This window comes from Pan paniscus, chromosome 5, assembly GCF_029289425.2.
Source record: "Pan paniscus chromosome 5, NHGRI_mPanPan1-v2.0_pri, whole genome shotgun sequence".
Lineage (NCBI taxonomy): Eukaryota > Metazoa > Chordata > Mammalia > Primates > Hominidae > Pan > Pan paniscus.
In genome coordinates this window covers 145,199,500-145,225,589 of record NC_073254.2, presented here as the reverse complement: position 1 = coordinate 145,225,589, position 26,090 = coordinate 145,199,500, and the positions used below count along the sequence as shown (strand labels likewise).

The following is a 26,090-nucleotide window of genomic DNA, read 5'->3' as shown; positions in this document are numbered from 1 at the left end:
TTGATCTCCTGACCTTGTGATCCACCCGCCTCGGCTTCCCAAAGTGCTGGGATTACAGGGCCAAAACTGTAATCTAAACCAAGCTCTAAAACTGGTCTAAACCCAGCTCTAAATATTCCCTAGAATAGTGAGAATGAAAAGTGCAAAACAAAAGATGAGAAGTACAAGGTTTTCTTTGTAAATCAATTGCCAGCAAGTCAGTATTGAAACTGCCAACCACTTTTGGAAGACATACATAGTGAGTGTCAAATGTGCTGAGGAGAAAACACCTTCCCATTTATAGTTTTTATGAGAAAAAGTTTTAAAACAAGTATATTTGACAAATGTTAAAAATATAAGGAGAAAAACATTTAAACAATAAAACCTAATGAAAGTAGTCTGAGTGAAAATGGAGTTTCAGTGAACAGAGTTTTATTTCATGAAGCTACTTCATAGAATCTGCTTCACATGCAGCATACTTAATGATTATTCACATTTCTTTGCTTTGCTTTTAGAGAAAGTATTTTTTTTTTCCTAGCTTCATACACCAAATCAGCCTTGTAGGAAAAATGAAACAAAACACAACAGAGTGAGGAGACATCAGGCTGAGTTAATAAAACACTGTTCATACGATACTTACGCAGTGGTAGTCTGCATGTCATGCCAGCTTTTGCTGAAGTTCTGTTTTAATTCATTCATCAGGTTCATGCCGAGTTTTTGTTTTATCTCAACTAGATGCCTTTCTTTCGCTGACAAAACTTGTCGTAGTGTTGTAATTTCGTCTTCTAGCTACAAGGCGGAGGGGAAATGGTGGGGGAAAATGTCAGACCAGCAAAAAAGGATACTTACAGAAGCTCTGGGTATTCCAAAGCAGCCTCTGACCCTCCTATTTATACAATCCCATGTGTAGGTTTGCCAAATACACCCCATACAGGTGATAGTCTAATATCTCAAAGTAGAAACAGAATTTTTCATTTTAATGATTATAGAAGTAATTTATGCTGCTTGTTAAAAAAAAAAGTGAGATTGTACAGAAAAACATAAACAAGAAAATAAAAATCACCTGTATCCTGCTAGGAAATAGCCACTGCTTATTTTTTGGTTTCTAAACTTCCAAATGTTCTTTCTATAAGTTGTATATAGACATAATTTTTGAACAAAAATTGGTTTTCTACTGTACCCTTATTTTATATAACTTCTTCTCAAGTGCCACTTTATTTATTTATTTTAAAGAGACACGGTCTCACTATGTTGACCAGGCTGGTCTCAAACTCTTGGCCTCAAGGGATTCTCCTGTCTTGGCCTCCCAAAGTGTTGGGATTACAGACGCGAGCCACCACGCCTGGCTTCAGTGTAGTTTATTTTTTGCCAACCACACACAGTTGCATAGGTGCAGGAATGGAATTGGCAGACAATGGGGTTTTGCCAAGCTAATGCCTTAAGAAAGGAAGGAACAAGGGATTAGAGGATGTATGTAAAAGAGTGATTTGTGTTGATTTTTCTTTTTAACAGTTTCATTGACCTGTAACTGTCATACAATAAGCTGCAGACATTTAAAGTGTATATGTATAATTTGTAAGTTTTAACATATGTATCTACCCGTGAAGCCGTTATCACAATCAAGGAAGTGAACATATTCATCACCTTTTACTTGCTTCTTCTTCTTCCTCCCTCCCTCTTCTTTCCTTTCCCTCAATCCACTCTCACCAGACAGCCACTGACTGACTTTCTTTCCCTAGGGTTTAGTTTGCAGATATTTACTAGAATTTTATACAAATTGAATCATAGAGTATATACTCATTTTTGCTTGGCTTTGCAGATAGTTATTTTATATTCATCTATGTTGCTGTATTATCAATGGTTCTTCCCCTTTTTTTGCAGAGTAGTATTCTATTGAATGAATATGCCAAAGTGTGTTGTTTATTTGCCTGTTGAAGGGCATTTAGGTTAGGCTAATGCAAATAAAGCTGCTATGAACATTCATGTACAAGGCTTCGTATGGACATATTTCCTTTTTCCCCTGTGCTACAGAAAAGCAGATCTCTTCAGCACTATAAAATTGCTCTTGCAAATGCAATTTCTAACAAAAGAGCTCTGTAAAGTACTCAGATTTTGGAAAGTGCTGTTCTATCCTGTGAAAATAAATCTGAATAAATCACAAAGTCTTTGATTTTAATTAGTTGTCATACTCTATAATATATTGCTCTGGTATCAGTGCTTACATTTACATCTTTGTTTTCTGAAAAATGGAAAACAAATTTTGTGACTTTTCCTTGTTAAGCCAGAAAAGAATCATTAGAACTACCTTATCCCACATGCATGGAGGTAATAAAACTCTGTCACTTTAGTGGATTTCTTACTAAATTTTTTTAAAAAGGAGCAACTGTGGCTCATTTACTGTAAAGTGTCACTCTACTTCGGACCACAAGCTGCACCACACCAACCCTGTCAGGCTGTCAGTCATCTTGCAAATGCGTTCCTTGGATCACCAGAGTCACAGCTCCTGGGAAAGCAGCTCAAGAAGGGCATCTGCCTTTGCAAAAACAAAACATGCAATAAAACCCCCAGTCTTTCACTAGCCCCAATAGTGAACAGACAGAAATGGTTTTGCGAACCTTTATATACACAAATAATCACGTAAGCAAAACAAGCAGAAATACTGAATCACAAGCATCTTAAATACCGCAGTAAGAAGTAGCAATATCTTGGGGTTTTTAATATCAGCAAAATGTCCTGGCAATTTAACATTATCCATTTCTTTATGTTCACAGAACATTTTTTATATGTACATGGACATCTTTCTAAAATCTAAAGTGAATTACATATTCTACAAACATAGTATAATCAATAGAACCCTGTCTTTCCTTGATGAGCAAGAGTCTTCAGTGTGCATACATACACTGATTACTGTAAAAGGAGTATGTTTAGGGACCACTAAAGAGAATAATGCTTTTAGTCTCTCCATTAAATGAGAATACACTGTTATTTTAAAATTAAGCCCTTCTATTCTTTTGTTATCATGTCATATTTCTCTTTTTCATCTTTGTCAATGTGTCCTCCTCCATTTAATCTGCTGCCCAATATTTCTCATGGTTGTATCTCTTGCTCTTTTACCACAGAAAATGCTTGGGGTTCATGTCAGCCTTTTATTCTCTATTAAAAAGGCCATTTCTGCTTTCTTTCATTTAGAGTGACTGAAATTACTGGGACTCTGGGTTTTTTTCTCGGCAGGGGTGGGGGTATATTGAGTGTTACAGTATTTTCCACTGTGTAAAAAAATAAGGGGAAAATTTTAACTTGCTGAAATAAATTACAGATGTACACAAGGAGAAAGAGGCTTAAACACCTTAATATTCTCAACCTCATAGCCATGGAGCCCCATAAGTGTATTAAAAACCACGAGGGGCTGTGGATTATTCATTTGTTATCTGGAGGTGGGGAGTGAGTAAAGGATTCAGAGCTACCATTAAATTTTTAATAAAATCTTCATCCCCCAAAAGTGATAGAAACATTAAAGTGACCAATTTAACAAAAATCATTCTTTACAAAAAGAAATATAAAGTCCCACACTTAATAATTCAAAAATTCAGGCACACTTTCAAAGACACATATGGGGAAGAGACCTCTAATAATGAAGACATGAAGTCAGCTATTTAAGTTGGGTGTATTCTCAGATTCTATAATAAAATTCTAACCATTTCAATGCAATATAAAGACTCACACTTTTCAAAACGTTCAGAATATTTATCAGAGATCTAAATATATGCCAAAAACTAATCGCAAAAGTTGGAAAGACAGACAATCTTTAATTACATTAACGTGTAAGGTTCCAAAAGGCCAACAACCTCTCTTTGTACAGAACCAAGAGTTCTGCCACAATGAGGTCTTTACTTACAAATACCTTAAAGGCTACTGCTGATGAACTTCAATCCTTTATTTGACTGCGATCGTTTGGTCTAGTTATCTCAGTGGTTCTCAACTTCAGTTTAAATAAGAGAGCATATTTAAAATGCAGATTCCTAGGCATCTGCTGCCTTTTAATGCCCTGAGAGTTCAAGGCGTTAGATTTGGTGGAGCCAGACTGCTTGTGTTATCAGCAAGCATCCTCAGAGATTCTGATACAAGTAGTATGGAAACTCTAAACTGTAAGTACTTCTGTAAGCCACATCCAATTTGGAATGAGATGAAGTGCAAGTAAATCATGTTAATGAATTAAAGTATTTAATATATCTTTTCCTTTTAATATTAATTATTTCTGCATTGCAAATTAATGGTCTAGTTCTTTGGTTTCTTGACTCCCTAGAAGATCTCCTTGTAGGATGAATATTTATGCCCAATATTAGATATTTAAACTTGATTATTTAAATATGAGTTAACAGGAAAATAACAAGTGTTGACAAAGATGTGGAGGCGTTGGAACCTTTGTACATTACTGGCAGGAATGTAAAATAGTTCCACCACTGTGGAAAACAGTCGTACAGTTTCTCAGAAAGTTAAACACAGAATTAATTTCCCCAGGACTCAGCAATTCCACTGTTAGGTATATACCCCAAAGAATTGAGAACTGGTACTCAAACAAATACATGGACACACATGTTCATAGCAGCACTATTCACAGTAGACCAAAGGTGACTACAGCCCAAATGTCCATCAAGAGATGAATGGATAAACAAATTGTAGTAGATAAATAAAATGGAATATTATTCAGCCATAAAAACAATGAAGTACTAAAACATGCTACAACATGGATGAACCTCAAAAACATCAGGCTAAGTGAAAGAAGCCAGACACAAAAGGTCCCATATTGTATGATTCCATTTATATGAAATATCAAGAATAGGTAAGCCCATAGAGATAGAATGAAGACTGGCGGCTGCCAGAGGCTGGGAAGTGGGAAATGGAAGCAACTGCTTAATGAGTACAAGTTTCCTTTCAGATGTGGTGGTTACACAACACAACACTGTGAGTGCACTAAATGCCACTGAATTGGTCACTTTAAAATGGATAAGTTTATGTTATATAAATTTACCTAAAGAAAAATGCAAAAAAGTGAACTAACTAGTCTGAATTAGCTAATGAATTAGCTTCAGTATGAAATTTATAAAATTTGTTTTTCAGTTTTATCTGCTAGATTACATAAAATTTCTAACTGCAACCCAGAAGGAAAAATATTTTCATAAACTAGGCATCATCAGTGTTATTTAGGAGTAACCACATTTGGTCTCACGTGCACGTGGCTTCAAGGCCTGCCTCTCTGGGCTACTCTTGCCTTTGGCTAAGAGACCCAAGATTAAAATGCAGATACTAAGAGGTGCAAAACAATAAGATATTATGGTTATGAAGACATTAGCTGTTCACTAGCTCAGTCCAGAAAGAGTTAAGGTCTTCAGGAAGGAGCTGAGAGAGAGAGAGAGAGAGAGAGGCCCAGAGCCTAAGGCACTTCTTTGCAAGTGTAAGACACCATTAGCTTGAGGGCACTGTGTGTTCTTGGGGACTGCACAGACCAGAGGAAGAGGAAAGAGCCAAAGGAGAGATTGAGAGAGCATGAAAATAGGCTTTACTTACTTGATAATGCTGTCTGGTATTTTTCCTATTCCTATTAATGCCTATTTCTCTTAAGTCATCTTATCTCAGGGACATTGGCAGTACTTGATTGTTATATAATTACAAATTTACAGTACTAATGCCAAAACTTTATCCTTTTCAAAAGGCAAGACACATTATGAAATACTAAACATAAAATGCAGCTTAGTGAAATTAAAGTGGGAGTGGGATGATAGTGGCACAGAATTATTGGGCAAGTGTACTTAAAGAGAGAGAGAAAAAAAAACCAGGTGTGTAAAGACTTCAGAAAAGGTGTCTGGTAATAAGACCAATGAGAATAAATATCTGAAACAAAAGATTACTTCTTTATTTACTGACAAGGTTTGTAAAAAAAAGAGCATATTCTACTTTTGGCATTTACAAATATAAATATTTGCTTAAAATATAAAATAACTCAAGCTAATTATAAATATTAATTACATTCCTTCTATGCATGAACCACTGCACCAGATCAGAGGTGATATTGGCCTCACACTTGATGAACTTTAAAAAAGATACATATTGCATGACCACAACAATAAATTAAAGATCAAGTTATGTTAAAAGAGATTCCTTTTTTTTTTTTTTTTTTGAGATGGAGTCTCACCCTGTTGCCTAGGCTGGAGTGCAGTGGCATGATCTTGGCTCACTGCAACCTCCACCTCCTGGGTTCAAGCAATTCTTGTGCCTCAGCCTCCCAAGTAGCTGGGATTATAGGTGCGTGCCACCATGCCTGACTAATTTTTGTATTTTTAATAGAGACAGGGTTTCACCATGTTGGACAGGCTGGTCTCGAACTCCTGACCTCTGGTGATCCCCCCACCTCGGCCTCCCAAAGTGCTGGGATTACAGGCGTGAGCCACCACAGCTGGCCAAGAGATTCCTCTTTTAAAATGCTGAATTTGTCCAAGATGTAAGCCTTTTGGACACTACTGGCTTAGTTTACGTTTCCTACAAAAAGAAGTCTTCCTCTTGCCAGCACTTGGTAAGCACACAAAAATATGTTGGCTGTGTGGGAGAATGGGGTTTTGAGATTGGTTGAAGTCTAAGGGCAACCTCATGGGAATATTATCAACAAGATAATGCAGGATAAGACAGAGGGGAGGGAAGAGAAAGAGAGCTGGGAGGAAGGAATCCAGCATAGCCAGAAAGCAGTAGGAGGTGTCAACCTGAAATAATAAAATGGATCAGAATCCGGTTTAAGAGTTAATTCAAGTGAAAAGCTAAGGATAGACATCTGGGAAACACAGACTCTAAAGGAATAGAGTCTGTGGTTAGTGCTATGAAGCTGAAAAGTTAAGGTCTTATTTACACAGGCAGAAAACAAAGAAATTTAATAGGATTACAGCATTTTCCATATATTGCTGGTTTATGAGTTACAGCAATTTGATTAGTTACAGTTTGTTTTCTTTTTCTTTTCCAGTTTAAAAGTATATGTTTAACATTCCATCTTAGACAATCTAAGGCGTTTGTGTAAGAGAATAAAGAGGGAAGTTAATCTATAATAAAAGAGGTCTTCTCTGGTGCCCTTTAGTCTTTTATAGCATTTTACAAAACAGTGTAGGTAATGAAAAGGCTAGTTTATAATCAGAGAAACAGGTTACAGCTGCCTAGGTCACAGCTGCCTGTTATGTGACTCAGGTCCCATATTCACATTCCTTCAAGGCTCAAAATAATTTAAAGTCCCAACAGCTTTTATTTTGAATTATTTATTTCACAGAAGAGACGAGGAAAGTAGGGAGAGGAAGGAAACAAAGAGGAGGCTGGACACCTGGCACACTCAAGACCTCTTTTCAGCAAAGCAGTCAGGGGTCAGAAGTCCTAGTACACACAGGTCTTGCTTTGGATCATGACCACAACTGAGTGCCTGACTCCAAGGCCATCATCTAACAGGCTGGTCTCTGAGGTATCTTTGGTACCCAAGGAGCTAACAGACCCAGTAGGATCTCTCCTCAGACAGAAAGAGGAGTTGTCTGTGACCAGGGGCCCATAAAGAATCTCTGTGGAGATTTGGGGCAGAGGGGCTGACTCTATAGGATGCCTCAGTTCTTCATAAGGCCAGCAGTGAGACTGCAGAGATGGCTTTCTATGTGTCCTTGTTAAAATTGAATCCTAGCATTGAAGGTAAAATCCGAATGCATATGTGCTATCAGGGAACTTGAGTTCCTGTGTCCACACATCGGCATGCACACTTGTAAAAGAGTAAGGAAAGCTGTTTTAAAAACAGAATGAGCATAAAGCAGAGGTGGCCTGACGTGGAGGAGGAGAAAGAGAAATGTGAAGAAGAAAAATCGCAAAGATACACTTTCTCTGCTTTTCACCAGGCCTGGGGCAGACAGCTGTGCTCATGTGCCCCTGGAAGTCACGACGCTACCTTTGGCAGCATGTGGTACTTCTTCAGCTCTGAAGAACCCAGAAATAAGAGCCAGGAAGCATGGAGGCTAGTGCAAAACATGAATCCTGGTAACTTGAACACAGTAACAAAGAGTCTGGTGTTATTTCCAGAAGTCAGGCTCAAAAACTCTTAGGAGTGAAATGTTCTGGAAGTATATTACTGTGGTCAAATGAGACAGGAATTTCTGAAAACACTTCTATTTTTTCATATTCATGGGGCATCCATTTAAAACCAATACTTACTTTTTTCTTGATTATAAAAGTAGTATCATGCTCACTGTTGACATTTAGAAAATAATGTACAAAAATCAGCATGTATTAGTATATGTATGTATGTATACCCCAGTAATCCTACAGCCCAGAAAAATAAAAATCGAGGCATTTTATAGAAATTGGTCAGTTACAGACATTCTGCCTAAACTTAAACTAGCATTATCACCATGATGGAGTGAAGTTTTAGCTTAGACTCAGTTGGCTTACCCCACTCTGCAGAACATGACATTTGGACCCTGCAGTTGACATGAACTAGTCATGAGCCAGAATTTCAGGCCATAAGAATATGTGGAGTCAGTCCATTATCTGTTAATGCTAACTTTGGTCTGTGCACTCTGGTACGTGCGGCCACTCAGTGGCCACAGACAGACCCAGCTAAAGATTTGAGGCACTGTGCTTACTGAAATCATTTTTGGTTATACCAGAGGAACATGCTGCTCTTTCATTTTGAAATGAAATTAACTTGGAGGTGTGTCTTGTAAAAGCACCTGAAAGTGTTTAATATTATTCTGAGCTGTCATAGACAAACACTATCAGGAGGTTAGAACTCAGAGTTCAGAGTGGACAAAGTGGGGAGAGGGTAAGGTGGAGCTCAGAGCTGTGTCCTCAGCCTGTGGAGAGGCCAAAGCAGGAAGGCCAAGCCTTGCTTCTGTGGGAACAGGATCTTCCTGGCCTATGAGCCAGGACACAGAATGCGGAGGGAATGTTGGCCTCAGCTCCTCTGGCTCTGCTGCTTCCTCCTACTCAAGGAGCCCTTTTTACAACACTCTCCTCCTAGAAAGTAAAGGCTTGTCAGCAAAGTGTCTAAAGTGGGTATTGCAAGCAAAAGACTTGAACAAAGACGTGTATTCATAATGAGCCTGACATCCTCCTCCTCCCTAGGTCCGGATCCCCACAGCAGCTCCACAGGATCTAATTAGGCCTTGATGAAGCATCGCTTTCCTCTCTACCCCTAGAGCTTTATTTTTCTGCCAAAAAGTACACAACTTATAAATTCAGTTGCTTCTATGATTGACTTTTTCATTTAAAAAAATCATTTCAAAGTAATTGTTGAGCTAAGTTGCTGACCTAAAACCAGAACCCATCTTCAAAAGGATCTTGCACCTATAACATGGTCTGGATGAATTCTATCAGGTTTGTAAGTAATTTATTATTCCCATAGTATTCTGACAGTAAAAAGAATAAGAAGTGTATATTTAAAACTGGTTATTATTGTTGCTTAAGCAGCACAATGATTCATTCTACAACTGTAACTAATAAGTAACATGTAACAGTAGAAAAATACCCTGGAAAAATGAATCATCTTGTAATGTATTCATTTATAAATTTTATTAAATGAAAGAAAACATCATTACAATACAACATCATTACAATTATTATATCAAACTAATAATAACTCTTAAGATCCAGAGATAGAAATAGCAACAATAAGATTACTAAACATACCTGAACTAACTCTGCTTTTAACTCTTCCTTTTCCTCCTCAGAGAGCATGCTAGAGAAGTCAGCACTGGCTACTGCATCTTCGTCTGTTCCTTGCAATGGTTCAGTCTCCAGCAAACCTTTAGGCAGAATTGATAAAACAGAAGGCAATTTTTAAAGTGAATTTAAACCAACTTCTGCTTCCATAGTGTGGAGGACTAGATGCACTGACAGACCCTCCCACCAAAAAACAACTAAAAATTCCAGAAAAGACGAAAATCCTCCTAAATGTGTGACGAGCTCCAAGAAAGCAAAGAAAACCAAGAAGCCAAAAAAAGAAAAAAATTAAGAGAAAATGAGAAGGCAGAGATGTAAACAGGACAAGCTTTCAGGGAGGTCTACATTTACCACCTTGGTGAATTCCAGCTTAGCTCTTCACTGTCTCATGAGGCGTAAGGGCAGAGGACAAAGCCCAAGGCCCGCCCATGGAGAGGGGTTTAATGTGAGATTCCTGTGTAAATTGTAGGCCCCAAGGGCTGCACCCTGAGAGTCAGGTGAACTAGAAATAAATACCTTCATTCTTTACACAGGGATCTGAAAGGCAAGTTGCCCATCTTGAAACTCAGGACTGAATGGACAGAGAAAAAAATCCTCCCCTGAGAACTCGTGACCCTGAGTGGGACTGCATGGGAAAGCAGCTTGCAACTTGAATGCACACCACCTGGGTGGTCCACAACAACCTCGAGGTTAGAATTTAAAATATGAAGGCTTTTTTCCACTGCAGATGTGGCTCGAAGCAGTTGGAGCTGTGAGGAATCATCACTGACAAACTGACTCTGGCAGAGGAAAATATGGGAAGAGCCGGGGTTCTTGATGCCATCATTGTGCCTTGGGTTAATCCAGAATAGCTTCTAACTTGTTATGTGAGATAAATGACTTATTATTTAAAATATAAAGAAGTTCCCTGGTAGGGCCCCTCAACATCTGGCTGACTCAAATGCCTGTGTTCTCCAGGGAACCCAGGAAACAGGTCCACACTCAGAGAGAAACTTCATCTATGACATGACTCCAGTCAGCTGGCATTTACACCTCCGTAGGGAAAGAAAATGAAACATTCAAATACAAAGGGGTCCCTGGAGAAACTCCCACCGGCCTGAGCACTGGGAGAACAGGTTGAGCCATGGAAGTTTCTGCCGGTTTTAGGGGGTAGGAGTCTGTCCTTTCTTTTTCCGGGGTGGTAACTGGGAATTCTATCTGTGAGATGGGGATCTGTTAACAGGAAGCTCTCTTGCTTTGCTGAGTTTTTTTCCTTTTCACCCAATAAATTCCATTTTTCTCACCCTTCAAAGTGTCTGCAAGCCTAATCTTTCATGGTCGTGTGACAAGGACCCGTTTTTAGCTGAACTAAGGAGAAAGTCCTACAACAGAAGAGTTTTAAATAGATTGTCCTAGAACAGTTATCTCTATAGAAAAAACACATTGGACACCTTTAAACCATTCACAGGGACAAAACTATAAACATTTTAGAAGACAATCTAGAAGTTTGTGTTTATGAACCTCTGGTTAGGAAGGGACTTCTTAAGACACAAAAAGGCAAACCATGAAAAACGGACAAACAAGATTAAGAATGGCTCTTTATCAAAGACGCTATATGGAAAATGAAAAGACAAGCCACTAATTGAAGAAGATATCTCTCACATATATAACTAAAAAGATTTGTTCCCAATATATACAGAATTCCTACAGACCCACTTTAAAACCAGAAATAATCCAATAGAAATATGGGTCAAAAGACCTGAACAGATGATTTATAGACAGAAATCACAAATGTTAATAAACCCAAGAAAACATGCTTGACTTCACTGAAGCAAACATGCTTGACTTCACTGATGCTCAGGGAAATACAAATTAAATTAGTTCACGCTCAGTAGATTAGCAAAAATTTACAAGTCTGACATTACTAAATGTTGGTGACTATGCAAAGACAGAAGCTCTCATATACTGCTGGCAAGAATATAAATAGATAAAAATAATTGGAAAATGATTTAGCATGATCTACATTGTATATTAAAATTGGACATTCACATACCCTATAACCTAGCAATTCCACTGTGTATAGACCTGAGACAATCTACATGAGCATTAGATGTTATACATGCACATCAGACGCCATTAATAAAAGCTTTCATAGTGTCAACAAACTGTAAGTCACACAAAAGTTCATAAACAGGACAATACATAAGCATACTGTGGTGCATTTCCATGATAAAGACTGGACAATAGCAAAATGAATGAACTATCACTATACACACCACATGGATAAAACTTGGAAATAAGATATCGAGTGAAAAATGCAAGTTGCAGAAGAATAAGTATAATTCTACTTAATGAAGTACAAAAGCATACAAAACTAAAATATCACTTAGGAATTAAATTATAAAGAAAAGCAAAGCAATAATAAAAAACTTAGGACTGTGGTTTTCTCAAGGCAGAGAGGAAAGGAGAAAGGAATGGAGGATCCCATAGGGCAGAGGTCCCCAACTCCCGCGCCATGGACCAGTACCAGTCTGTTACCTGTTAGGAACCAGATCACACCACGGGAGGTGAGAGGTGTGCGAGCTGGCAAAGCTTCATCTCTATTTATGGCCACTCCCCACTGCTTGCATTACCACCTGAGCTCTGCCTCCCATCAGATCAGTAGCAACATTAGATTCTCATAGGACCGTGAACCCTATTGTGAACTGCACATGCGAGGGATCTAGCTTGCGTGCTCCTTATGAGAATCTAGTGCCTGATGATCTGTCACTGTCTCCCGTTTCACCCAGATGGGACCGTCTAGTTGTAAGAAAACAAGCTCAGGGCTCCCACTGATTTTACGTTATGGTGAGTTGTATAATTATTTCATTATATATTACAACGTAATAATAATAGAAATAAAATACACAATGAAAGTAATGTGCTTGAATCATCCCAAAAACATCACCGCCACCCTTTGTCTGTGGAAAAATTATCTTCCACGAAACCAGTTCCTGGTGCCAAAAAGGTTGGGGACTGCTGCCTTAGGGAACTCTTACAGGATCAATGGTCATACTCCATTTCTGGACACTGACTTTCTGTTCATGAGTATTTTCTCCACTTTACCATTATATCGTAAATATTCTTCTGTGTACTTATAATTATCTAATAAACAAATGAAAATGGATTTTGTCTAAAGTAAAAAGAAAAAGGCAAATAATTATCCTACAAAATCAGAACATTTTAGATAAAGAGAATAAAAATAGGGCTCAAGTATGTATAGTTCTGAAGCTGTCCCTTCTCTTGAGTCCCTGGTATTCACATCCTTATGTCTGAATCAATAGTGTGCCATTGGCACCCTGATGTCACTGCCAACACGGTAACAAACATTAGTAAACATGGCATATTGCTGATCCACGTTCATCAGATCCTCATCCCTTCTCTCTATGCCAGAAGCCAGTTTCAATGCTAAGTAATTTCCTTTTTCATAAGTAATATCTGATCATCCTAGAAGACAGTAAAATTATCCACTATTAATTAAAATCAACATTAATCATATTACCCAAAAATTGGTATTTTGATCCTTCCTTTCTGGTATTTCTTCTGAGCATAGGTGTATTAATATTTTCATATATATATATATATACTGAATTTACTGTTGCAAACTTGGTTTATTTATTCAATAGGATATTATGAATATCTTTTCGTGTGTAAAGACACACATATACATTTATATATTTTCAATGGTTGTGCATTATTTTGTCTTATGGATGATTAATAATTTACCCTGTTTGCTGGGAAGCTGCAGTGAACATCTCCTAGCTAAGTCATTAGGTGCTTCAAGATGACTTCCTATCCATTGGATTTCTCAGTCAAATGGCATGGACATTTTGTAACCTACTGCTAAACTATCACCTAGAGAGGCTGTACCAGTTTTATGCAACATCAGCAACCTATGAGACTACAGACTCAAGAGAATGTAGGGAACAGCCTCTTGGTAAAACAATGTAACTTACAGGTCATTTAACATTTTAGTCAATGCTCTAGGATAACGATCTAAACCAGGAATCAGCAGCAATTCCAAGCACAGCTATGAAAGATAGACCCAGAAAGTAAGCTCCACCCCACCCCTGCAGTGGGGGTCAGGAGACAGTCCTGGGGGTACTGCAACACACTGTGGACTTCTCCCCACTCAGCCTGGCCCAAGGACTTACAGATACTGCTCAAACTTAGCTGGAACCCAAATTCTCAGTCTTCCCTATCTTCATAGCGTGAGAAGACATGCTCCAGGGAATAAACAACAGTTCCAGGTCCTTAGACTTTTCAAGACATCAAACATCTTTAGTACCTTCTATATTCTAGTAAGAAAAGAAAGTTCAAAACCCTGTTTAACTGGTAATACATGAATTGGGAAACTTCGAGTGAATCTAGGGAAAGACAGACCCAGTACCCAGCCGGTAGCTTCCACTTTTCAGAGCGGGAGGCTCATAAACCTTACAAAGTGAGAAACTCTGAACTGGCCTTCAGCTCTGATGGGCCAAACATCCCACTCCTCAGAGACATCATGAATCTTTCAAAGTCTCACTGCCAGAAACCACCCATTCAAGAAATCTGCCCAGAGACCAGGTTGCTAGTTAGTCTAGGTTTAAGCTCTCCTCATCCTTTCTCTACCTAGGCACGTATTTTTCCCTGTTACATCTTGTCCCAGTGGTGCTCTCTGAGTTATACACAGGGTGTCACATAAACAGAGACAAAATGAAAACAAGATCTGCTATTTTTAGCAGAATATGTTCAACTCACTGAGTTAGGAAAGCAGCAATCAAATGATGAGGTCAAAGGATAATTCAAGAATCAAGAAGTAGTTAAAAAGAGGAGTTGGATTAAAAAGGTAATTAACTAGTGAAATGAAGTCAAAACCAGGAATGAAAAAAGCAAATGGTAAAAGATACCAAGTGACAGATGATAATGCAAGAAGGGCCATAAAATAAGTATAAAATTACCTAGTTACCATGGAAGCGGATATTAGAAAAAGTTAAAAAAAATATTTTTCAGTGAAAGCAATTATCACTGGGCAAATGCTCAAGTCACCATTTTTAGCAAGTACCAGTATATTATGAACCAATTTCATGAACTTGGTTCTCTTTTCCAAATGTGCAAACTGTGGCCCCCTGTCTGGCATAGAAGAAGGAGCACTCTAATGGGAGTCAGGAGATCTGGAATTCTAGTTGTGGGTTTGCTATTAACTAGCAGAGTACGTTTGACCTCAATTATCTCATCTGTAAAATGGATACCTTGTAGGATTGTTGCTAAGGTTAAATGATGTTAAATCAGATAATATACTTGAAAATGCTATAAAATTTTAAAATTTCCAAACAAACTACAGCAGCATGAAATTGGGGAGTAATAGTTTTTAAAAGTGTTCTCTTTGCCTCTCTCAAAATGTAATATTTTCCTAGCTGGTCTAAGGCATCCATCTGCCAGTGGCAGGACAGAGAAGTTAAAGAAACACAAAGAAAAGGTTAATATTTAGGATTTTGGCATTTGAAATTGGATTTACCAGCAAGAAAAGAGATTTGCAAAAAAAAGTTTTTTTTGAGGTAATGTTCTACATATCATTATTTCTCTCTTGGCATAGCAAAAGCCAAGCCCAGGACATCCAGCCCAAGCAGTTCCCCTTAGATACCCCTTAGATATCTAGGACTTACCGAGGAGGTATGTGCCTCTGGCTCTATCCCTGGTAGATGGTGGGAAGAGGAAAGGGGGAGAGAATGAGGAGAGCTAAGCCCTGAGATGTGTATGTCCCACCTTTCTCTTTGGGCATTGGCCCAGAAAGTATGAAATGTGTTACACTTATAGAAGAATCTGCTGGAGATTCTGTTCACTCCTTCAGACCCACTCTCTACCTCCTCCACCCTTCCCTGTGCCCAGGAGATGACCTAAGGATTATATCAATATGATTCCCTTGCCCTTGGCCAATGGGAAGCCCCTGCAGGACACTGGAGGGCAGAAGCGAGTGGTTAGCAAATGTCTAGTCCTGCCTGTCTCCCTCCCTGCCAGGCTGCATCTTGCAGTTTCAGCTTTCAACTACCACAGGCCAAAGCTCCCATTAGGTAGCTCCCTTCTATAGCTCAGCCATCGTCTGGTTCCAAGAACTCTCCTCTGGCCTAAGGACTGTATTGACTTCCTACTGCGGCTGTTCCAAGGTGCTTCAACACCCCTGTTTGATGCCCTTAACTCTTGTCATTTTTCTGATGGCCCATTCACTAAGCTTTCTGGAATCAGGCATCCCTTTTGGGCATGCCACCCATTTACATCTTTCCTGGTCCTTGAATGGTATAGGAAGCCTGCCCCAATTTCCTTTTTGAACTCTAGGAAGGAATATCCTTCAGGCTATCCCACACCAACCTGGTACACAGCCACATCACTGTAACCTTGGCAGGTCCAGGGGTGTTGGACAGAGAGGCCCCTCGTGTTTAATTCTCCAACTCACTCTTCTGCAGTCAGTTAACCATGGATAGGATTCAGAACTTCTCATGGTTCTTAGGGAGAAACTCACCACCTTGGCAAGAGGTTGGTGCCCCTGCATCAGGGGCTGGGGTTACCAGCCCTGGCCAGAGGACAAATGGAGGAAGTGGAAAGAATCTCCCTCCAATGAGAGCCAAGGCAAAGCTGAATCAGCTCGGAGGGGCTACTGAACTGAAACTCAGCTGAGGGAGACAAGATCATGAGTAGCATCTGCAAAAAACTTCAGCACCAGGGGACATCATGTTCCCAGCTACCTGAAGAGCCATACAAGCAGAACACAAGGCACTGCATAGTCTTTCAGGCTTCCATACACCAGGCACACCAGATGCCTCCCTAGCTAGGACACAGGAAAATGGGATCTGAAAAAGGAGAAATCTGAACTAGAAGATAACTTTGCTGAAGGAAATGAGTAATATTTAAAGAGGTTTTTAAAATAATTGCATTGGAATGGACTAGGCCTAATATTTTTTTTCCCACTACTCAAAGCCTAGGTGCTCATACTCACACCAAGTATAGGTTAAAAAAAATTGAGCACATATATATACCAAGCTGTAGTGTAAATAAATGTTGCTACCCTGCTATTGGAGTATTTGGCACTTAAAGACAGCCATTTTACTCTTTTACATGCAATAAAATATATAGAATTGTTTTAATAAAGGTAACAAATAATCATAGATCTGATTATAATCTAGTAATTGCACTTCTCCATTGGCCAGGTGAGGTCTGTGGAAAACAGGTAGGCTTTAAAATATTTGTCAAATGTTACTATGTGCCTGTTTTCACTATACCTACAGTTAGCCAGTGATGACTCCATTTAAGTCTCCCATGCAGAGCTGAACAACACCACAAATTAAACCAGATCCAGCTGAGAAGTCACAATGTTCACTGTGGTCTGCTCCCAGCCTTGCTGATGAAGACCTGCATTCATGGGACCTGGGGCTCAGTCCCAAGTTGCTGGGCTTTAACTAAAGCTAGTCTGGCACCAAAGCTTATGCCCTTCCCTGTCTTAAGCCATCTGAAGAATGTAGGCAAAATCTTGGCAAGTATGAATCAAGAGATCAGCTTTAGATTAAAGTGCCTCCTTCAACCTTGCAATGAAATCACTCATTGGCATCCACACACTTACAGTGCATGCTGGCAAGCTCTCCCGTGGAGTAGGTGGTGGCTTCATGGCCATGATTGAAACAATACAGAGGACTGGGAGTTAAAATGATTACAAACTATGATTTTGGATCAGTAGCCATATCCTGCATTGTTGGCAAATATGTAAAAGTTGCAGAATCGCTTATGAATAGTAAAATAATCTTGCACTGTATTAGAAAATTAAATAAGTCCAACTGTGTAACCAAGCAAAGGGAGGAAAGCATACACTTTCAAAAAGAATACAAAATTATCCTAGGACTTAATAAAAGAAGGAATGCAATAAAGTAGCTTATATGAAAATTTTCCATGTTTTAAATAATAGATTTAAGACTGTAATATTTATTACTTAATTATATTTTCTTCATGATGTTTGGTAAAAATAACCTCAAGCATTCCTTAACATAAAACTTCAAAATATCTACATATATTCCCCAAGGGAAAAATTATTGAGCTAATCGTATTACTGTTGGATTTATGATTATCTTTAAGACCACAAAAAATCTAACACGAGTCAATTCTAGATGGAAATTAAAGATATAAAACAAGCTTATTTATTAGAATTGTACTTTCTGTGCATTTGCTAAAAGTACTACATTAACCTAGATATTATTTCTTAAGAACGTTCATCATTGAACAGCATGCTTTTCCTTCATTTGCTAACAACTCGTATCTCGCCTATTATTGAATCAGGTGTGTAGTAGAAAGGTCTTTTAAGTGTGTTTTATTCCTGTTGCCATGAAGTTTTGGCAGAGGCTTCAAATGCCAAGATCAATACCAAGGGAAATATATATCCCCAAATCCTAAAGCCAATGCTTGAAATCTAATGCGTGAACTCTAATGCGTGACATGCTGAAAGAGTTTAAAAGTGGTTCTCCTGGGGCTGGGGATCACCTACTTGAACCTTTGAGAGTGGGATGAGAGTGGAGCAGGGAAATCTGCATACACAGACGAGCAATCATAAAACACAAGTCATACTGTTACCTCCTGGAAATCACCACTGCAACATTCGGGCACATTTCTCTGGATCTTTTCCTACATATTGCAGCACAGACTTTTTTTTTTCTCACATTTAACATCTTTGAAATCAGGATGGCTTTCATAATCAATTATGTCTTGCAATTGATTGACAGCACTTTTTCTTTCTTAGTGATATATAAAACAATGGGTATTTTACATCTTTAACATATGTGTTACACGATAGATAGATAGATAGATAGATGATAGATAGATAGATAGATCCATATATCTAAAAATGAAATCGCAGTATTTTGTAACTTGATTTTTTTCAAACAACTTTCTCCTTTTATCCTTCTCATCTCCTCTAAAACCTGACCATATCAAAGGTTCCCAATTGGCCCCCTAATTTATTTAGAGCTAGTTTCCTCAAACCAATATTCAATAAAAAACTACATACTTGCCTAATTATGTGCCTTAAGGGTCTTTACCTGACTAATGACTCATGGAAGAGACCTGGCTCTGTCCTGCAGAATTCATCCCGATATTTTGCTTAATGATCCATCGATTGCAAGATAGTATAGTGATATTGGAAAGGGTATAACTTTGGGGAACAAACCAATCTCAGGAAGAATTCCAGCTCCACCCCTTTTTAACTTTGTAACTGTGATAGTTGAAATCTCAGTCTTTTCATCTGTAAAATGGGGATAATAATGCCTACCCACAAGAATAAATTGTGAGAGATTACAGTTTTGTAAAATGCCTAGCACAGTGTCTGGCATATAATAATCAGTTAGCACATTAGCTCCCAATCTGGTCATACTTGAACATTCTTCCTTGATCAGAATTATTTATAAAATTGAAGCCCTATAGAAGAAAGAACAGAAGCTATTATTCTGTCCTCAAGAAGCAAAAATATTTCACGGTGGTGCCACCCGCATATATACCTTAAGTAACACCAGTACATGGCAGTCTGTAATTACATACAAAGTGAATGCCTTGGAGAAATACAAACCCACAGGCCATGTTCAGTTTCTTATTCTGGCTTAATCTGCCTGATCCTTAGAAGGGAGCCCTATGGTCATTTGCCATTACCTTCTCTGGCTATTGCTTAATGGACTGAGATGGGCATCTGACCCAGGGGTATTCTCTGGATTCCTCTGTTGGGATTTTGGGCCAAGAGACACAGGAGAGTTAAGTGCAGTAAGATTAAGTCAGGTATTGGTAGGACAGTAGTGTAGTCCTCAGTATTCCTCTGAGCTCCCTTAGGTCATTTGTGAGTTCATTCGTTCATTCATTCATTCATTCTTTTAACGAACACTTATTAAGAATCTAGTAAGTGCTATGCAGGTCTCTGAGCTCATTGGAATTTATAATTCGGCCTGGCCTGAGGCCTGATTATTTGACTTCTCCTGAACATCCATAAGCTTTCTCTTTATCCTAAAAATAAGCCTCATTTTTCATTGGCACTAGTCTGAATGTCATGTTCTTTTTTTCAAAGAAGAGCTCTGAGTTAAACAGAGACTAATAATATCATAGAATTCAGGCAAAAGAGAGATCATTATGAACTCTCTATCAAGTTTCATCTCTATGTCTTCAATGACTTGCCATGACCCCAAATTAAATTAATTAAAAATTCAATAAATTATTTGTTGCCCCAATCTGGCTTCCTCTAAGCCTGCAGAGGTCACTTTGTCTTCTGTACAGTTTTTAAGATCTTGTCTGCAATAAATGGTCTAGGAGTCTAAACCATACCTGAACAATATGACAATTTCCTTCTTTGCTTTCCCTGAGCCCAGCCCCCTTCACTCTGAAGAGGGCCAGGTGTGGGGCACTAGTGAACAGGCCACACAGTGCCCCCAGCACACCTCAACACAGCGGCATTGTTAAGGCATTTGGACTCTCTGAGACAGATGGAACTGTAGCTACCAGTTGTTGGTCTGTGGTCTCTATTTGGATTCTGAAGATAGGTCTTGTAATTAAGATGTGGCCTTTCAATAGTTTACCTGGAAACATTCTCTACATGCATAGAGAGAAGTTCAGGGATGCTGGCTCAACCACAAGAGCCAGAGACCCTTCTGGGACTATAGTGAATATCCCTGGAGAGACCAATCGAATTTCCTGGAGGTGAGGGTACAGGACTGGTTTCAAGGAGTCTCCTGAAGCTTGGCATAGACCTCATGACTGTGGGCTTGTCTTTAAGCTATGTTCGTCTTCATCTGCCCTGAGAAATGCCAGATGGGCGTTCTCTACTCCAATGTTTGAGGCTGAGTTCAATGTGCCTGGCCCTTCATGGCTAGGGCCTCCTGAGAGCATAGGCCACGCTGGAACCCATGGTTTCATTTGGGTCATGTGGCCATAGATGGCAGCCAAGGGTTATATGTCTCCAAGTTGATGATAGCAGTCACTAGGGATTAAGCCTGAAGTCAAGGATCTAAAACAAGTTGGGCTGCCAGTAGAGATCAAGGCTGTGTATGGGAAATAAATAAAGCTGTGTCAGAGGCACATGGTAGAGATAAGATTTTGAGACTCTGAAGACAGTGCTCAGCATTGCTTGCCTCAACAGCTCAGCATAGGCTTCTACAGCTTTGAGCTACACCTTGGGCCTTCTGGCTTATTCCTGCCCTAGGGATTGAAAGGTTCTCTTCACTGGTGTGAGGGCTCAGGACCCAGACTCTCCCTGGGAGTGCTGTCACCACACAGCACTCTCTCAGCACCTGGCCCACTCTCAGGCATTTGCGACTTTTTCTCCCGGGTTATGTCTATTTGATTACGTGTCTTACCTCCCTTACTACAATGTTAGCAACTGAATGGTAGAAAATCAGTTTTGTTCACCTTGAAACCTCCACATGTCCTAGCATGAGGGTGTAAGGGCAGACCACAGCTAAAGGCAAACGTACTCACTGTGCCTGGAGCCACCAATAAGAAAATGTCTCTAAAAACAGTAACCCAGGATCAGCCACCTGACTGTCATACTAAAGTGTGCAAAAAAAAAGGCATTAGTTGATAACAAATGTCACGAGACTGCAAGGGTGATGCTCCCTCCTCCACCAATCCCTTCTGGGAACTATCCATCCTTCTTATAGGAAGAGTTGCTTGCATCTTCTCTTTCAGATTGATGTCCTCTGAAGAGGAGCAGTTTTACTCCTCTTCCCCAGGCCCTAATCCTTTTTCCTCTGTCCTAGGAAACTATCTTAGATGACTGTGTTTATTCCTCCTTATCCCCAGCTGAATCCTAGTAACATGGATAAAGAATTGCTATCAGGCTACTCTTTGTTGCTCTCTAATGATATCTTGGCCTTGAGAGAAGTTAATGAGGGACTCAAGACCTTCAATTGCAACCAAGCAGTATAATAATCTACTGTTCTTAAACTTTGTTGAGTTCTTCTCTATGAGTCATGCCCAAATGTATCCTGAAACTCAGACAAAGGATCTGCCCTGACTCTGAAACTATATTGAAAAAGGGATAACTGCTGCTACCACTGCAGGAACTTTCTCGAAGCAGCTGCTCAGTTACTTCTCTTAAGGGAAGAAGTGGAATAAATGTATGTGTTTCTTTTTAACCGCATGCTATGCTCCAGGTGTGTTACATATCTTATCTTGCCTCGTCCTCCCCAGAAACACATTAGGCAGGTGGCATCAAGCACTATAAAGGGTCTGAGATTTTGCTCAGCTTGCAAGCTAACAAGTTAGTCCGCAACAGTGCCATGGATTCTGGCAGAAGATTCCAGACTCCTAGATCAGAGACTCATGGCACAGCAAATAGCATGAACATTGTGTTCCAGTGGGTTCCCCTTGCTACCAAGTCCCATGGAGGGTGAAATGGAGGGACCTAGGTGGATACTGCACAAGCAATGGGTTTGCATCTCAGCTGAAGAAACTTGGGCTCAGGGAATCTGAATCTTTTCTAATAGGCAGTAAGCAAACCTTTGCTCTGGAGGAAGAAGCAAAACTGACTTCTGCTCTAGAAAGAGACACTGTCTCTGTCTTCCAACGTTTTTCACTATAAAGAAATTTGAATGGATAGTCCAGAAAAAAGACCATCAGTGTCTCTGCTTACAAAATGTGTAGAAACAGAAGAGATCTATGGAGAATCGTCTTCCATAGGTGGCATTTCCTCATTTTCCAAAAAGGAAATGATGGTTCAGAAAGTTAAATAAATTGCCCAAACTCACATAACTGATGAGTGGTGAACTTGAGATTTTAATACAAATCTGTTAGGTTACAGAATTCATGCTATTTTGACTTTACCACAACACCTCATGCAGAAATTTGACAGGAACTGAAATCTCCCAATCCCACTCAAGACTCCACCTGGGCTTACCGAATGCCTAAGCCTGAGCTTTAATAGCTGCAGTTTCCCCACATCGACCACTAGGAAAGGTCCAGGGTGGCTTACGTCTCCCAAACTCTTTCTGATAGGACTTGATCAACCAATGTTTGTTGAATTAATCCCCTAAGACAAAAACAATCAAGTCTTCTTGATGCTCTTTTCATAATATCTGTGATGTTTGTTTGTCAATAGCAAAAAATAGTTAATGTTCTTGATGCATTGACTCCAGGAACTTCCTTCACTGAGCAAACTCCCAGACTGCATGAGGAAAAATAAATAACCCTTTAATTTTCATCGCTATATGACAGTGATTTAGGGGTTTCATCACTACATACTCACACTACTGAAGTCTTAGCCAAATTTCATCTTCCTGCTTGTATTCTCTTTCTCCACCACCCAATCTACACAACACTGAATATTTTGAACACATTGCTTTCAACATGCCAAAACCCTGTTCAAAAAACATTCAATGGATGGATTCTCCATTGCTTCCGGCGTAGATTTGAAAATTCTTACATAATCATTCAAAGTCCTCCATAGCTGGCTGTAAGTGGTGATTCCACCTAGACTGCCTGTGATGTCCCTACCAAAGCCTCTAAGCCATGTAGGCTGTCATACACAGCATTCCTCAGTCATGTTCTATTCAGTCCTAGCTTTTAGTGCCATCTGTCACTCTAGAAAACCTCTTTTTCCTCTGTTTCTCTTGTAAGAATCCTACCAAATTGCCAACAGCACTATAATAATGAGTATCATGTTCTGTGCCTTAATTTGATCTAAAATATTTTTTCATCTCATTATATACATACAAAATATTATATACATTACTAGATACCTTACCACTATATACTATATATAGTATAAATGACATTATAAATTGCATTATAAATTGCACTAAGACACATAATATTACCTATTACTATAATTATGGTTAAACACTTTATGAAGAAAATATTTCAGACACCGTCCTCTAAATATTTATTGTCCTTCTGAAAATATAAAGAACACATGAGTCACCACTATTAATAGTACTGTTTTCTAAAGCTTTGGTTTTATTAATAATGTCGCTAAAAAAAGAAATTATGTCTGTAATGCTCAGCCTGAGAATGTACTAATCAGTTGACTATAGAAAGAGCTTAGAAGATGCTTCTGAAGTTGTAGCCGACTACATTAAACATCTTTTCCTTTTTTGTTGTTGTTAAATATGCTGCTTAGGTGACAATCCAAATAGTTAGATGCTGATTAAAATGGACTCTAGTCTCAAAAGAAACATTTGCGGCTGTCCAAAACCTAACTTGGGCTAAAAATGGAAGTGACGTGCTGTTACATATAGAGGTCAACAAATATATGGAACTCTTTCCTTCCCTTTCTCATTCTTCCATATGTACAAGGTGGCCATCTTCTGACTGCCAGGAAAAATATACCATTGATACAATAATCTCAGGTTAACCATGTATTATTAAGTCACCAAAATTCAATGTAATACTAAAGATAGCAGAAAGTATATGGTACACAACAGTTAACTAAGTACCACATGGTCCTAAAGGGTGGAGAATCTTCCAGGAGCTCAAACCAATTAAAGGTTTCAGGAATATACATAAGCCTAAATTATTATCTCTGTGGCCAAGACCTAAGCAAGGACTCCTATTCACCTCCAGAGGCAAGAATCTCAGAGAGCCTGAACTGGCTGCTTTTACCCAAGGCCTCTCTGGTCCCATCCCTAGCTTGTGCCTATACAGTATGCTCTTGAAGGCACTGGAAGCTGTGGAAATTTGGAGTGATGGGAAGGACCATCTAAGGTGACACTGTTCAGAAGTGTGGGAGTGGCTGGCTTGGGACATCATTTCACTGGGCTAACTACAGAAAATGTCCCTGCATTAAGACCCAGCTTTCATTACCATATAAGATCAGCCGGCCATTCAGGTCGGGGTCACCAAGTTGGCTGCATATTTGAGATATATCATATTCCAAGCCTTCACCTGTGTTTTCTTAGGTTCAGAAATTGTATTCCATCAGTTTACACAATGGTGATTAGCCTCTTGGATGACAATTTCTACTAACAAATCTGCTGGGAGATTGGTTTGACTAGTAGACCAAATACCTTAAGGTAAATTCTGTGCTCTCTTTCCTTCCTCAGAACAAAATCTACTTGAAAAACCAAATGAACAGCAAAAGATTATTTGCTAAACATTGTGGAGAATAAAGAGTTAGGTGACTTAATATTGAAGCACTTACTATGCTGTATTTTAATTCCACAATTCATTGTCTTTTTCTTCCTCTAGATTGTTAGATGCCCCATTCTTTGTATCACTGCTTCCTTGTTCATACTAGGTGTTCAATAAATATTTGGGGAATAATTTAATTAGCTATCATGCCCTTACATTTGTACTATTCAAATGCCTATAAGTTAAATCTGATAGGCCTGGCGCAGTGGCTCACGCCTGTAATTCCAGCACTTTGGGAGGCCGAGGTGGGCGGATCACGAGGTCAGGAGATCGAGACCATCCTGGCTAACACGGTGAAACCCCGTCTCTACTAAAAATACAAAAAATTACCCGGGCGTGACGGCGGGCGCCTGTAGTCCCAGCTACTCTGGAGGCTGAGGCAGGAGAATGGCGTGAACCCAGGAGGCGGAGCTTGCAGTGAGCCGAGATCGCGCCACTGCACTCCAGCCTGGGCGACAGAGTGAGACTCCGTCGCAAAAAAAAATAAAAATAAAAAATCTGATAACTAGCCAGGGAAGCACATTTCTTCTTAAAGTGTTGAATATAAAATAACCAAGACTTGCAACCAATGCAATGACCATTAACAAGGGTAGCAAATAACATGTGCTAGAGAAGTAACAATCAGCACGCATCAGTATACCAGCTCTACTGGAACCATCACTCCATTTTTGTTAATGCATCTTGTTCCTTCAAGGACTACATTAAGCCAGAGTCTAGCTTTCATTCTATCAATGTTCTGCTTGAGTTTATACCTTTATATGCTCAGGTAAAACAAATGCTAAATCCACACTTTCTCAGGAAAACAATAAGGAAGTACAGTGAAAAAGATCAAGATGAATCAGGCTCTTCATTACATTGCAGGTAACACTAGAATGTTAGTTCCACTTGGTAATTAAAGACACCTACAGCAGAATCTTATCCGCCATCCTGACAAGTTGAAAACTGATGTATATCTGGGACTATTTGCAGGAGAAAGGTGTCTCCTCATGTCATTAGGACATAGTTGTGTTATATGTTCTAAGCTCCATCTTAATTTATGTTGTTTAGAATATATCAGTAAAAGACAGCTCTACTTGACTGTGAATATTATTGAAATTGTTTAAAAACTGTTTTAGCAGTAGGTCAAGGGAACAAGTATAGAAGACATCAGGTTTTCTACAATGAAAGCCAGAAATACAGAAACTTAGGTTCCTTACAGATGGGGTGGTTCCTCCAGGGTCTGTGTAGAACTTCACTCCAGGGGAGCC

At 39.2% G+C, this 26,090-nt stretch overlaps 1 protein-coding gene across 13 annotated transcripts in view; it reads right to left on the bottom strand.

Moving 5' to 3' along the window:
• TPD52L1 (TPD52 like 1) overlaps positions 1 to 26,090 on the bottom strand; it is a 109,409-nt gene that overhangs the window by 33,510 nt on the left and 49,809 nt on the right. For all 13 annotated transcript variants that reach the window (XR_001338257.6, XR_008625766.3, XR_008625767.3 and 10 more), the window contains exons 2-3: positions 9,676 to 9,791; positions 620 to 768 (exon numbers count right to left, since the gene is read on the bottom strand). Coding sequence is in view for 10 of the 13 variants with exons in the window: in XM_003827607.6 (XP_003827655.1) it covers positions 620 to 768; positions 9,676 to 9,791 (265 nt within the window). In the remaining 3 variants the exon portion in view is untranslated. The remainder of the gene's footprint in view (positions 1 to 619; positions 769 to 9,675; positions 9,792 to 26,090) is intronic.